General features: G+C 45.8%; 1 protein-coding gene across 1 annotated transcript in view; it reads left to right on the top strand.

Annotated features, from left to right (window-relative positions):
* The window catches only part of DGKB (diacylglycerol kinase beta), a 903,118-nt gene that overhangs the window by 675,328 nt on the left and 211,625 nt on the right, over positions 1-16,165 (top strand). Inside the window, exon 21 of the mRNA XM_063924421.1 lies at positions 14,805-15,000. Within this exon, the coding sequence (XP_063780491.1) occupies positions 14,805-15,000 (196 nt within the window). The remainder of the gene's footprint in view (positions 1-14,804; positions 15,001-16,165) is intronic.

A 16,165-nucleotide genomic window follows, 5' to 3' on the forward strand; every position in this document is an offset into this window, starting at 1 on the left:
AGTGTCAGTATTCACTTAAAGTTGTTATAAGATTTATAGTAGCTTCCATACTCTGAACAAGTCTTCCGATGCTTATTTATTTCTTAAATTATTTCACGGATTTCTTCCTGTTTTCAGAACTCGGTACTGTATAACAATTAAAAATTTATGCCACAAAGAAATTATCGGTATTGTGTACCATTGAGTACCATCAAAAACAAATCACTTGTGACAACTTAATACCTACAGTAGAGTATGTTTAAATTCCCTAAGTTCTAGCTGGACCAATAGCTCAAACTGCACGTCTTTTTTGGTGGGTATTTTTTTTTTTGGCTTATTCAACAATATTTGAACTTGCATCTTATTGCATCAGCTGAATTATATTTAAAGCACTGAAAAATTTGGGATGGAGAGTTACTGTATATGCTTGAAAATCACAGTTTTTTGGTGCCTCTATTACATTTCTCCTTAGAGTGGTGTTTTGGGAATTTTTGCTTTATAAATATTTCTACACTAATTAAGGCCACTATTTCATTGTGGCATTTGTAGGATCTTAAACTGGCAAAGTAATCTATAAACAGCTGGGATTAATGCTAATAAAGACAATTATGATAATAATTATAATTATAATTAAAACAGTCTTACTTCAAAAACCTCATCTCCTCCCAATCCTCAAACCCCTGGCGCCTCTTTGCCACTGTCAACTTGCTCCTCTGCCCACCCCCGCCTTAACTCCCCTCTTCGCTTTCTGCTCTTGACTTTGCCACCTACTTCACATCCAAAATTGACTCCATTCATCAGGACATAACATCCCACCAGAACCTGAGCAACCTCCCTCCTCCATTTCTCAACCCCCCCTCCCTCTCCTTCCCTCCTACCAACCCTGACATCTTTCTTCCCTGTATCTGGAGAGGAAGTCATGGTCCTCATCCGGTCCTCACCCCCCTCCACCTCTCCACTTGACTCTATTCCCTCCCGCCTTCTCCACTTCCTCTCTTCTTCTGCCTGTTCCCATCTTGCCCATCTACTCAATCTCTCACTATCATCAGGCACTGTCCCTTCTGCCTTCAAGTATGCACTTGTCTCCCCTATTCTTAAAAAACCTACCCTTGATCCAACCAATCTCTCCAACTACCAACCCATCTCCCTTCTTCCTTTTGCCTCCAAACTCCTTGAGCGTATTGTCTACAACCGCCTCACTGTCTTTCTTTCTTCCCACTCACTGCTTGACCCTTTCCAGTCTGGTTTCCGTCCTCAGCACTCCACTGAAACTGCCCTCACAAAAGTCTGCAATGACCTTCTTGCTGCGAAATCCAGGGGCCACTACTCTCTGCTTATTCTCCTTGACCTCTCTGCTGCTTTTGACACTGCAGACCACCCTCTCCTCCTGCAAATCCTTTACTACCTTGGTTTGCGTGATACTGCTCTCTCCTGGCTGTCCTCCTACCTTTCTGGCCATTCCTTTTCTGTCTCCTCTCATGACTCCACCTACCGCCCACTTCCTCGACCAGTAGGTGTCCCCCAAGGTTCTGTTCTTGGGCCTCTCCTTTTCTCTCTCTACACATCCTCATTAGGTGAGCTCATTAGCTTTTTTGACTTAAAATATCATCTCTATGCTGATGATACTCAAATCTACCTTTCCTCCCCTGACCTCTCCCCTGCTCTCCTCACTCGTATCTCCAACTGTCTCTCTGCTATCTCCTTCCTGGATGTCCCAGCGCTTTCTTAAACTTAACTTGTCTAAGACTGAGTTGATCATCTTCCCTCCCTCCTGCATAACCTCACCTCCCACAATTTCATTATCCATTGATAGCACAACTATCTCCTCTAGCCCCCAAGTGCGATGTCTTGGAGTAATCCTTGACTCCTCCCTCTCCTTCAAACCACACATTCAGTACCTATCAAAAACCTGCCATTTCCACCTCAAAAACATCTCCAGGATCAGACCCTTTCTCACCCAGGACGATACTAAGACCCTCATTCACTCACTGGTCATCTCCAGATTAGACTACTGCAATCTCCTCCTATCTGGCCTCCCTCAAAAATGCCTCTCTCCACTTCAATCTATCCTCAATGCTGCTGCCCGTCTCATCTTCCTCACCAAAAGTACTACAGTACATCCACATCCCCTTTCCTGCAGGCCCTTCACTGGCTACCCTTCCCATTCAGAATCCAATTCAAGCTTCTCACACTCACCTACAAAGCCCTCACCCACTCTTCTCCATCTTACATCTCTGACCTTATCTCTCTTTACATTCCCACCCGTCCTCTTCGCTCTGCTAATGCTCCTGCCAACTAATTACCTCCTCCCACTCCTACCTACAAGATTTTGCACGTGCTGCTCCCTATATTTGGAATGCTCTACCTCTTCCCATCCGACTCTCCACCTCTCTACAAAACTTCAAACAGGCTCTCAAGACCCACTTCTTCACCAAACCCAGTCAACTCTCCTCCTAACCCAGTGGTTCCCAAACTGTGTGCCGTGGCTCCTGGGGTGCCTCGGGACACTTGCAGGAGTGCCTTGGATTGGTGGTCAAGGACCAATTCAAATTATTTATGGTTAATACAATAGGCAAAACCAGTGCTGGTGGCTGTCAGTCATACAATATGGGGACAAACAGAAGCAAATCTTATAAATACAATTTGATGACATATAAATACAATTTACCTAAATAAATATTTATTTCTAAATTTCTCAATAAGAAATTTTTGGCCTAGGGGTGCCGTGAAAAAAATTCTGATACTCTAGGGCGCCGTGATTCAAAAAAGTTTGGAAACCACTGTCCTAACCCTCTTCTCTATGCCCATTGTCTACCCCGTCTGTGTCGCTCTGGTCTGTTAGCCCATTACCTTTTAGATTGTAAGCTCGCAAGAGCAGGGACTTCTTTCCTCATGTGCCTTTCCTTTTCTTACTTACACTTATACTCCATACTCCCTTTGATGGCACCTAACCCCGGGATTTCTATTTTATTATGTACTGCGTAATGGGCGCTGCGGATCCCTTGTGGCGCCATATAAATAAAGGATAATAATAATAATTATGCTATATACAGTATTATAAGGTTCTCTGTTTTGTATGGTCTTTTCCAGATTACATGAAAAAACAACACCAAACTTTCTTTCTTTTTAGAATTAGGAGCGATTAACATTAGAACCACGGTAACATGGCATATGATGTAGGGTGCATTTGGAGCCTTATAGGAGAACCCTGTCATTCCTTTTCCATCCCATGACCACCAAGCAGATTGGCGACTGACTGACTCAAAGCAATTGACCAGGTGAAACTCTCCTGGGAATAAGCAGAAACCAAATATTTTCCAGGAGAGAGGCAGGGCCAGATTAACAATGGGGTGGAGGGAGCCACAGCTCCAGGCCTCCACCTAAAAATAGGCCTATGATAATGGCAGCATGATGATGATCAGCCACCCATCTGGCCAAAAAGTCAGCCATAAATCATAAGTATTCAAATAGTTTTTCTAGCAATTTAAAATATTTTTATGTACATAGTGAAACAATAGAGCTGATAGTGTAGGAGGTGTACACAGTGTGTACCCACATGGCTTCGGCCCCACCCATGCCCGCACTGATTGCAGCTCCTCCGCACCTCACAGTAGGCCCTTGAACCTTTTTAGCTCCAGGCCCATGTGGCCCATAATCCGGCCCTGACATAGGTGCCGTACTCTGACAGCGAATCTACACCTAGTATGGGACAAGCGCAAGTTTCAAGGATGTGTCTGATGGAGGCATCTAAAGATGCACCAAAGTGGGATTGTTGCGTCCAAAGATGGACAACGCGGGCGTTTCAGTCCTTGCATATTCAAATGTATGCTTGCACACCAGGAGATGGGTTAATAATACTAGCACTAGGTAAAAACCTGTGCTACGCTACGGGATGAGGATGGTAAATTAGAATTACAGTTGTTCGTTAATTTATGTTGGTTAGAGACAGCGACGGACTGGGCCTCTATTTCGGCCCGGGCATTTGTGTATGCGCGCAATATAGGCAAACATTGCTTCCCTGACCCACTATGGCCCTCATTCCGAGTTGTTCGCTCGCTAGCTGCTTTTAGCAGCAGTGCAAACGCTAGGCCGCCGCCTACTGGGAGTGTATCTTAGCTTAGCAGAAGTGCGACCGAAAGGATCGCAGCGCTGCTACAAAAAAAGATTGTGCAGTTTCAGAATAGCTCGAGACTTACTCCTAGCTAGCGATCACTTCAGACTGTTTGGTTCCTGTTTTGACGTCACAAACACGCCCTGCATTCGGCCAGCCACGCCTAAGTTTTTATCCGGCACGCCTGCGTTTTTACACACAATTCCCAAAAACGGTCAGTTACCACCCAGAAACACCCACTTCCTGCCAATCACTCTGCAGCCAGCAGTGCGACTGAAAAGCGTTGCTAGACCGTGTGTGAAACTGCATCGGCTTTTGTGAAAGTACGTCACACGTGCGCAGTGCGCCCCATACGCATGCGCAGAAATGCCAATTTTTAGCCTGATCGCTGCACTGCGAACAACAGCAGCTAGCGATCAACTCGGAATGAGGCCCTATGTGTAGTGTCCGGACCCATTTTTGGTCCCCCAAGGGACCCTGCTCTTCCCACTATACAACTCTCAGTCTGTGGCTTCCTGCTGCCTCCATTCCCCTCCTCACATGATGTCAGTGCCCCTGTGAAATTATCGATTTATTTACAGTTTCTTATATAGCGCAGCACATTATGTATCTCCCGATATACTCTGTGCTGCTGGAAAACCTTGCTACTTCCACTATATAACTCTCAGTGTGTGGGTTCGTGCTACCTCCATTCCCATCCTCACTGACACATCACTCATCTCCTGATATACTCTGTGCTCCTGGGGACCCTGCTCCTCCCACTATATTACTCTCAGTGTGTGGCTTCCTGCTGCCTCCATTCCCCTCCTCACATCATGTCACTACCACTGTCACATGCAGCCCTGTTGTCACTGACATATCATGCATGTCCTGATAGCGTCTGTGCTGCTGGCCCACCCCTAGGGGTGATAGTGGTGTGTTACCCCCACAGTGTTTGTTTCCAGATTGTAAGTCATATGTGTACCAAGTTTGGTGTAAATTTCTCCAGGCATTCCAGAGTTAATCAGTCTGCTGAATACTCTGTGGTGCTGCCTCACCCCTAAGGGTGCTAGGGGTGTCTTGCCCCCACAATGTTTGTTCCCAGATTGTAACTCATATGTGTCCCAAGTTTGGTGTAAATTGGTCCTGGCATTCTGGAGTTATGCTGTCTGTTGAAATACTCTGTGGTGCTGCCTCACCCCTAGGGGTGCTATGGGTGTCTAAGCCCCACAGTGTTTGTTCCCAGAATGTAAGTCATATGTGCACCAAGTTTGGTGTAAATTGCTCCAGGCATTCCAGAGTTATGCTGTGTGCTGAAATACTCTGTGCTGCTGCATCACCCCTAGGGGTGTCTTCTCCCCACAGTGTTTGCTCCCAGATTGTAAGTCATATGTGTACCAAGTTTGGTGTAAATTGGTCCAGGCATTTCAAAGTTATGCTGTCTCCTGATATACTCTGTGCTGCTGTCCCACCCCTAGGGGTGCCTTACCCCCACAGTGTTTGTTCCCAGATTGTAAATCATACAGTATGTGCATCAATTTTTGTGTACATAGCTCCAGCCATTCTGGAGTTATGCTATCTCCTGATATACTATGTGTGGCTGTCACCCCCCTAGGGGTGCTAGGGGTATGTTACCCCCACAGTGTTTGTTCCCAGATTATAAATCATACTGTATGTGTACCAAGTTTGGTCTAAATGCTGCAGGCATTCCAGAGTTATGCTGGGACATAGATATACTAGAGATGAGCGGGTTCGGTTTCTCTGAATCCGAACCCGCCAGAACTTCATGTTTTTTTTCACGGGTCCGAGCGACTCGGATCTTCCCGCCTTGCTCGGTTAACCCGAGCGCGCCCGAACGTCATCATGACGCTGTCGGATTCTCGCGAGGCTCGGATTCTATCGCGAGACTCGGATTCTATATAAGGAGCCGCGCGTCGCCGCCATTTTCACACGTGCATTGAGATTGATAGGGAGAGGACGTGGCTGGCGTCCTCTCCGTTTAGAATAGATTAGAGAGACACTTGATTTACTAATTTTGGGGAGCATTAGGAGTACTCAGTAGTGTACAGTGCAGAGTTTTGCTGATAGTGACCAGTGACCACCAGTTTTATTTATAATCCGTTCTCTGCCTGAAAAAAGCGATACACAGCACACAGTGACTCAGTCACATACCATATCTGTGTGCACTGCTCAGGCTCAGGCCAGTGTGCTGCATCATCTATTATCTATATATAATATTATATATATCTGTCTGACTGCTCAGCTCACACAGCTTATAATTGTGGGGGAGACTGGGGAGCACTACTGCAGTGCCAGTTATAGGTTATAGCAGGAGCCAGGAGTACATAATATATTATATAGTGAGTGACCACCAGACACACAGTGCAGTTTATTTAATATATCCGTTCTCTGCCTGAAAAAAGCGATACACACAGTGACTCAGTCAGTCACATACCATATCTGTGTGCACTGCTCAGGCTCAGGCCAGTGTGCTGCATCATCTATATATATTATATATCTGTCTGACTGCTCAGCTCACACAGCTTATAATTGTGGGGGAGACTGGGGAGCACTACTGCAGTGCCAGTTATAGGTTATAGCAGGAGCCAGGAGTACATAATATTATATTAAAATTAAACAGTGCACACTTTTGCTGCAGGAGTGCCACTGCCAGTGTGACTAGTGACCAGTGACCTGACCACCAGTATATATAATATTAGTAGTATACTATCTCTTTATCAACCAGTCTATATTAGCAGCAGACACAGTACAGTGCGGTAGTTCACGGCTGTGGCTACCTCTGTGTCGGCACTCGGCAGCCCGTCCATAATTGTATATACCACCTAACCGTGGTTTTTTTTTCTTTCTTTATACATACATACTAGTTACGAGTATACTATCTCTTTATCAACCAGTCTATATATTAGCAGCAGACACAGTACAGTGCGGTAGTTCACGGCTGTGGCTACCTCTGTGTCGGCACTCGGCAGCCCGTCCATAATTGTATATACCACCTAACCGTGGTTTTTTTTTCTTTCTTTATACATACATACTAGTTACGAGTATACTATCTCTTTATCAACCAGTCTATATATTAGCAGCAGACACAGTACAGTGCGGTAGTTCACGGCTGTGGCTACCTCTGTGTCGGCACTCGGCAGCCCGTCCATAATTGTATATACCACCTAACCGTGGTTTTTTTTTCTTTCTTTATACATACATACTAGTTACGAGTATACTATCTCTTTATCAACCAGTCTATATATTAGCAGCAGACACAGTACAGTGCGGTAGTTCACGGCTGTGGCTACCTCTGTGTCGGCACTCGGCAGCCCGTCCATAATTGTATATACCACCTAACCGTGGTTTTTTTTTCTTTCTTTATACATACATACTAGTTACGAGTATACTATCTCTTTATCAACCAGTCTATATATTAGCAGCAGACACAGTACAGTGCGGTAGTTCACGGCTGTGGCTACCTCTGTGTCGGCACTCGGCAGCCCGTCCATAATTGTATATACCACCTAACCGTGGTTTTTTTTTCTTTCTTTATACATACATACTAGTTACGAGTATACTATCTCTTTATCAACCAGTCTATATATTAGCAGCAGACACAGTACAGTGCGGTAGTTCACGGCTGTGGCTACCTCTGTGTCGGCACTCGGCAGCCCGTCCATAATTGTATATACCACCTAACCGTGGTTTTTTTTTCTTTCTTTATACATACATACTAGTTACGAGTATACTATCTCTTTATCAACCAGTCTATATATTAGCAGCAGACACAGTACAGTGCGGTAGTTCACGGCTGTGGCTACCTCTGTGTCGGCACTCGGCAGCCCGTCCATAATTGTATATACCACCTAACCGTGGTTTTTTTTTCTTTCTTTATACATACATACTAGTTACGAGTATACTATCTCTTTATCAACCAGTCTATATATTAGCAGCAGACACAGTACAGTGCGGTAGTTCACGGCTGTGGCTACCTCTGTGTCGGCACTCGGCAGCCCGTCCATAATTGTATATACCACCTAACCGTGGTTTTTTTTTCTTTCTTTATACATACATACTAGTTACGAGTATACTATCTCTTTATCAACCAGTCTATATATTAGCAGCAGACACAGTACAGTGCGGTAGTTCACGGCTGTGGCTACCTCTGTGTCGGCACTCGGCAGCCCGTCCATAATTGTATATACCACCTAACCGTGTTTTTTTTTTCTTTATTTATACATACATACTAGTTACGAGTATACTATCTCTTTATCAACCAGTCTATATTAGCAGCAGACACAGTACAGTGCGGTAGTTCACGGCTGTGGCTACCTCTGTGTCGGCACTCGGCAGCCCGTCCATAATTGTATATACCACCTAACCGTGGTTTTTTTTTCTTTCTTTATACATACATACTAGTTACGAGTATACTATTTCTTTATCAACCAGTCTATATATTAGCAGCAGACACAGTACAGTGCGGTAGTTCACGGCTGTGGCTACCTCTGTGTCGGCACTCGGCAGCCCGTCCATAATTGTATATACCACCTAACCGTGGTTTTTTTTTCTTTCTTTATACATACATACTAGTTACGAGTATACTATCTCTTTATCAACCAGTCTATATATTAGCAGCAGACACAGTACAGTGCGGTAGTTCACGGCTGTGGCTACCTCTGTGTCGGCACTCGGCAGCCCGTCCATAATTGTATATACCACCTAACCGTGGTTTTTTTTTCTTTCTTTATACATACATACTAGTTACGAGTATACTATCTCTTTATCAACCAGTCTATATATTAGCAGCAGACACAGTACAGTGCGGTAGTTCACGGCTGTGGCTACCTCTGTGTCGGCACTCGGCAGCCCGTCCATAATTGTATATACCACCTAACCGTGGTTTTTTTTTCTTTCTTTATACATACATACTAGTTACGAGTATACTATCTCTTTATCAACCAGTCTATATATTAGCAGCAGACACAGTACAGTGCGGTAGTTCACGGCTGTGGCTACCTCTGTGTCGGCACTCGGCAGCCCGTCCATAATTGTATATACCACCTAACCGTGGTTTTTTTTTCTTTCTTTATACATACATACTAGTTACGAGTATACTATCTCTTTATCAACCAGTCTATATTAGCAGCAGACACAGTACAGTGCGGTAGTTCACGGCTGTGGCTACCTCTGTGTCGGCACTCGGCAGCCCGTCCATAATTGTATATACCACCTAACCGTGGTTTTTTTTTCTTTCTTTATACATACATACTAGTTACGAGTATACTATCTCTTTATCAACCAGTCTATATATTAGCAGCAGACACAGTACAGTGCGGTAGTTCACGGCTGTGGCTACCTCTGTGTCGGCACTCGGCAGCCCGTCCATAATTGTATATACCACCTAACCGTGGTTTTTTTTTCTTTCTTTATACATACATACTAGTTACGAGTATACTATCTCTTTATCAACCAGTCTATATATTAGCAGCAGACACAGTACAGTGCGGTAGTTCACGGCTGTGGCTACCTCTGTGTCGGCACTCGGCAGCCCGTCCATAATTGTATACTAGTATCCAATCCATCCATCTCCATTGTTTACCTGAGGTGCCTTTTAGTTGTGCCTATTAAAATATGGAGAACAAAAATGTTGAGGTTCCAAAATTAGGGAAAGATCAAGATCCACTTCCACCTCGTGCTGAAGCTGCTGCCACTAGTCATGGCCGAGACGATGAAATGCCAGCAACGTCGTCTGCCAAGGCCGATGCCCAATGGCATAGTACAGAGCATGTCAAAACCAAAACACCAAATATCAGTAAAAAAAGGACTCCAAAACCTAAAATAAAATTGTCGGAGGAGAAGCGTAAACTTGCCAATATGCCATTTACCACACGGAGTGGCAAGGAACGGCTGAGGCCCTGGCCTATGTTCATGGCTAGTGGTTCAGCTTCACATGAGGATGGAAGCACTCAGCCTCTCGCTAGAAAACTGAAAAGACTCAAGCTGGCAAAAGCACCGCAAAGAACTGTGCGTTCTTTGAAATCCCAAATCCACAAGGAGAGTCCAATTGTGTCGGTTGCGATGCCTGACCTTCCCAACACTGGACGTGAAGAGCATGCGCCTTCCACCATTTGCACGCCCCCTGCAAGTGCTGGAAGGAGCACCCGCAGTCCAGTTCCTGATAGTCAGATTGAAGATGTCAGTGTTGAAGTACACCAGGATGAGGAGGATATGGGTGTTGCTGGCGCTGGGGAGGAAATTGACCAGGAGGATTCTGATGGTGAGGTGGTTTGTTTAAGTCAGGCACCCGGGGAGACACCTGTTGTCCGTGGGAGGAATATGGCCGTTGACATGCCAGGTGAAAATACCAAAAAAAATCAGCTCTTCGGTGTGGAGGTATTTCACCAGAAATGCGGACAACAGGTGTCAAGCCGTGTGTTCCCTTTGTCAAGCTGTAATAAGTAGGGGTAAGGACGTTAACCACCTCGGAACATCCTCCCTTATACGTCACCTGCAGCGCATTCATAATAAGTCAGTGACAAGTTCAAAAACTTTGGGTGACAGCGGAAGCAGTCCACTGACCAGTAAATCCCTTCCTCTTGTAACCAAGCTCACGCAAACCACCCCACCAACTCCCTCAGTGTCAATTTCCTCCTTCCCCAGGAATGCCAATAGTCCTGCAGGCCATGTCACTGGCAATTCTGACGAGTCCTCTCCTGCCTGGGATTCCTCCGATGCATCCTTGCGTGTAACGCCTACTGCTGCTGGCGCTGCTGTTGTTGCCGCTGGGAGTCGATGGTCATCCCAGAGGGGAAGTCGTAAGCCCACTTGTACTACTTCCAGTAAGCAATTGACTGTTCAACAGTCCTTTGCGAGGAAGATGAAATATCACAGCAGTCATCCTACTGCAAAGCGGATAACTGAGTCCTTGACAACTATGTTGGTGTTAGACGTGCGTCCGGTATCCGCCGTTAGTTCACAGGGAACTAGACAATTTATTGAGGCAGTGTGCCCCCGTTACCAAATACCATCTAGGTTCCACTTCTCTAGGCAGGCGATACCGAGAATGTACACGGACGTCAGAAAAAGACTCACCAGTGTCCTAAAAAATGCAGTTGTACCCAATGTCCACTTAACCACGGACATGTGGACAAGTGGAGCAGGGCAGGGTCAGGACTATATGACTGTGACAGCCCACTGGGTAGATGTATGGACTCCCGCCGCAAGAACAGCAGCGGCGGCACCAGTAGCAGCATCTCGCAAACGCCAACTCTTTCCTAGGCAGGCTACGCTTTGTATCACCGCTTTCCAGAATACGCACACAGCTGAAAACCTCTTACGGCAACTGAGGAAGATCATCGCGGAATGGCTTACCCCAATTGGACTCTCCTGTGGATTTGTGGCATCGGACAACGCCAGCAATATTGTGTGTGCATTAAATATGGGCAAATTCCAGCACGTCCCATGTTTTGCACATACCTTGAATTTGGTGGTGCAGAATTTTTTTAAAAACGACAGGGGCGTGCAAGAGATGCTGTCGGTGGCCAGAAAAATTGCGGGACACTTTCGGCGTACAGGCACCACGTACAGAAGACTGGAGCACCACCAAAAACTACTGAACCTGCCCTGCCATCATCTGAAGCAAGAAGTGGTAACGAGGTGGAATTCAACCCTCTATATGCTTCAGAGGTTGGAGGAGCAGCAAAAGGCCATTCAAGCCTATACAATTGAGCACGATATAGTAGGTGGAATGCACCTGTCTCAAGTGCAGTGGAGAATGATTTCAACGTTGTGCAAGGTTCTGATGCCCTTTGAACTTGCCACACGTGAAGTCAGTTCAGACACTGCCAGCCTGAGTCAGGTCATTCCCCTCATCAGGCTTTTGCAGAAGAAGCTGGAGGCATTGAAGAAGGAGCTAAAAGGGAGCGATTCCGCTAGGCATGTGGGACTTGTGGATGCAGCCCTTAATTCGCTTAACAAGGATTCACGGGTGGTCAATCTGTTGAAATCAGAGCACTACATTTTGGCCACCGTGCTCGATCCTAGATTTAAAGCCTACCTTGGATCTCTCTTTCCGGCAGACACAGGTCTGCTGGGGTTGAAAGACCTGCTGGTGACAAAATTGTCAAGTCAAGCGGAACGCGACCTGTCAACATCTCCTCCTTCACATTCTCCCGCAACTGGGGGTGCGAGGAAAAGGCTCAGAATTCCGAGCCCACCCGCTGGCGGTGATGCAGGGCAGTCTGGAGCGACTGCTGATGCTGACATCTGGTCCGGACTGAAGGACCTGACAACGATTACGGACATGTCGTCTACTGTCACTGCATATGATTCTCTCAACATTGATAGAATGGTGGAGGATTATATGAGTGACCGCATCCAAGTAGGCACGTCACACAGTCCGTACTTATACTGGCAGGAAAAAGAGGCAATTTGGAGGCCCTTGCACAAACTGGCTTTATTCTACCTAAGTTGCCCTCCCACAAGTGTGTACTCCGAAAGAGTGTTTAGTGCCGCCGCTCACCTTGTCAGCAATCGGCGTACGAGGTTACATCCAGAAAATGTGGAGAAGATGATGTTCATTAAAATGAATTATAATCAATTCCTCCGCGGAGACATTGACCAGCAGCAATTGCCTCCACAAAGTACACAGGGAGCTGAGATGGTGGATTCCAGTGGGGACGAATTGATAATCTGTGAGGAGGGGGATGTACACGGTGATATATCGGAGGGTGACGATGAGGTGGACATCTTGCCTCTGTAGAGCCAGTTTGTGCAAGGAGAGATTAATTGCTTCTTTTTTGGGGGGGGTCCAAACCAACCCGTCATATCAGTCACAGTCGTGTGGCAGACCCTGTCACTGAAATGATGGGTTGGTTAAAGTGTGCATGTCCTGTTTTGTTTACACAACATAAGGGTGGGTGGGAGGGCCCAAGGACAATTCCATCTTGCACCTCTTTTTTCTTTTCTTTTTCTTTGCATCATGTGCTGATTGGGGAGGGTTTTTTGGAAGGGACATCCTGCGTGACACTGCAGTGCCACTCCTAGATGGGCCCGGTGTTTGTGTCGGCCACTAGGGTCGCTAATCTTACTCACACAGTCAGCTACCTCATTGCGCCTCTTTTTTTCTTTGCGTCATGTGCTGTTTGGGGAGGGTTTTTTGGAAGGGACATCCTGCGTGACACTGCAGTGCCACTCCTAGATGGGCCCGGTGTTTGTGTCGGCCACTAGGGTCGCTAATCTTACTCACACAGTCAGCTACCTCATTGCGCCTCTTTTTTTCTTTGCGTCATGTGCTGTTTGGGGAGGGTTTTTTGGAAGGGACATCCTGCGTGACACTGCAGTGCCACTCCTAGATGGGCCCGGTGTTTGTGTCGGCCACTAGGGTCGCTAATCTTACTCACACAGCTACCTCATTGCGCCTCTTTTTTTCTTTGCGTCATGTGCTGTTTGGGGAGGGTTTTTTGGAAGGGACATCCTGCGTGACACTGCAGTGCCACTCCTAGATGGGCCCGGTGTTTGTGTCGGCCACTAGGGTCGCTAATCTTACTCACACAGCTACCTCATTGCGCCTCTTTTTTTCTTTGCGTCATGTGCTGTTTGGGGAGGGTTTTTTGGAAGGGCCATCCTGCGTGACACTGCAGTGCCACTCCTAGATGGGCCCGGTGTTTGTGTCGGCCACTAGGGTCGCTAATCTTACTCACACAGCTACCTCATTGCGCCTCTTTTTTTCTTTGCGTCATGTGCTGTTTGGGGAGGGTTTTTTGGAAGGGCCATCCTGCGTGACACTGCAGTGCCACTCCTAGATGGGCCCGGTGTTTGTGTCGGCCACTAGGGTCGCTAATCTTACTCACACAGCTACCTCATTGCGCCTCTTTTTTTCTTTGCGTCATGTGCTGTTTGGGGAGGGTTTTTTGGAAGGGACATCCTGCGTGACACTGCAGTGCCACTCCTAGATGGGCCCGGTGTTTGTGTCGGCCACTAGGGTCGCTTATCTTACTCACACAGCGACCTCGGTGCAAATTTTAGGACTAAAAATAATATTGTGAGGTGTGAGGTATTCAGAATAGACTGAAAATGAGTGTAAATTATGGTTTTTGAGGTTAATAATACTTTGGGATCAAAATGACCCCCAAATTCTATGATTTAAGCTGTTTTTTAGTGTTTTTTGAAAAAAACACCCGAATCCAAAACACACCCGAATCCGACAAAAAAAATTCGGTGAGGTTTTGCCAAAACGCGGTCGAACCCAAAACACGGCCGCGGAACCGAACCCAAAACCAAAACACAAAACCCGAAAAATTTCAGGCGCTCATCTCTAAGATATACACATACATACATACATACATACATACATACATACATACACACATGCATTTTTTGTGATTTCCGTGGATGGACAGTGACATTTTTAAAACCAGTTCTTAGCAAGCACCTGGGACCTAAGGAGAAGCTACCTGCCAAGTTTCAAGATTGTAGGCCTTCTGGTTTAAGAGATTTCGTGATGAGTCAATCAGTGTGTCAATCTCCTTTTTTGCCTTTTATATATATAGAATAGTATAATGTGGCAGTTGCGGATTCGGAAGCAGCTGTGGTGCGTGTTTGCATTTAGGCTTCAGCCACATCTACTCCATGTTATATAATAATTTGGTGTACATAAATCTTGCAACACTATTTTAACACAATTTATTGACAATGAAAAGACTGAGAGTGATAACGGGTGTGTTCCTTACAGTGTGACGGCATTCAGATGGACCTGGGGAATATCTCTCTTGAAGGGATCGCTATTCTCAATATTCCCAGCATGCATGGTGGATCAAACCTCTGGGGGGAGACAAAAAAGAGGAGGAGCAATCGAAGAACTGAGAAGAAGACCACAGACAAGCGCAACACAGTCACTGATGTCAAAGAGCTGAAATTTGCAGCACAAGGTGTAGTAAATCCTAACGATCTCGTATTAAATGTAACGTTATGTTATTTAGGAGAAACAAATGTCATAAAATAACACTGAATACCAGCAGAAACATGAATAAATCCACTCATAATCATTATTATACAGGTATTATTTATAATGCGCTATACTTAATGTTATGCTGGTAAGGGTTGTTTAATCATTTGGAGCACCATGCACCAAATTCTATAACAATGGGGGTAATTCCAAGTTGATCGCAGCAGGATTTTTGATAGCAATTGGGCAAAACCATGTGCACTGCAGGGGAGGCAGATATAACATGTGCAGAAAGAGTTAGATTTGGGTGGGTTATTTTTTTTCTGTGCAGGGTAAATACTGGCTGCTTTATTTTTACACTGCAAATTAGATTGCAGATTGAACACACCCCACCCAAATCTAACTCTCTCTGCACATGTTATATCTGCCTCCCCTGCAGAGCACATGGTTTTGCCCAATTGCTAACTAAATTCCTGCTGCGATCAACTTGGAATTACCCCCCATGTGCACTGCAGGGGGGGCAGATATAACATGTGCAGAGAGAGTTAGATTTGGGTGGGGTGTGTTCAAACTGAAATCTAAATTGCAGTGTAAAAATAAAGCAGCCAGTATTTACCCTGCACAGAAACAATATAACCCACCCAAATCCAACTCTCTCTGCACATGTTATATCTGTCTCCCCTGCAGTGCACATGGGCCCTCATTCCGAGTTGGTCACTCGTTATTTTTCTTTTGCATCGGTGCGATTTTCTGCTAACTGCGCATGCGCAATGTTCGCACTGCGGCTGCGCCAAGTAAATTTGCTAGGAAGTTTGGTATTTTACTCACGGCATTACAAGGTTTTTTCTTCGTTCTGGTGATCGTAATGTGATTGACAGGAAGTGGGTGTTTCTGGGCGGAAACTGGGCGTTTTATGGGTGTGTGTGAAAAAACGCTGCAGTTTCTGGGAAAAACGCGGGAGTGGCTGGAGAAACGGAGGAGTGTCTGGGCGAACGCTGGGTGTGTTTGTGACGTCAAACCAGGAACGAAACTGACTGAACTGATCGAAGTGGCTGAGTAAGTGTCGAGCTACTCAGAAACTGCTAAGAAATTTCTATTCGCGCCTGCAGAGCTGAGTTTATGTATGTATGTGTGTAAGTATGTATGTA

This window comes from Pseudophryne corroboree, chromosome 5 (genome assembly GCF_028390025.1).
Source record: "Pseudophryne corroboree isolate aPseCor3 chromosome 5, aPseCor3.hap2, whole genome shotgun sequence".
Classification (NCBI taxonomy): Eukaryota; Metazoa; Chordata; class Amphibia; order Anura; family Myobatrachidae; genus Pseudophryne; species Pseudophryne corroboree.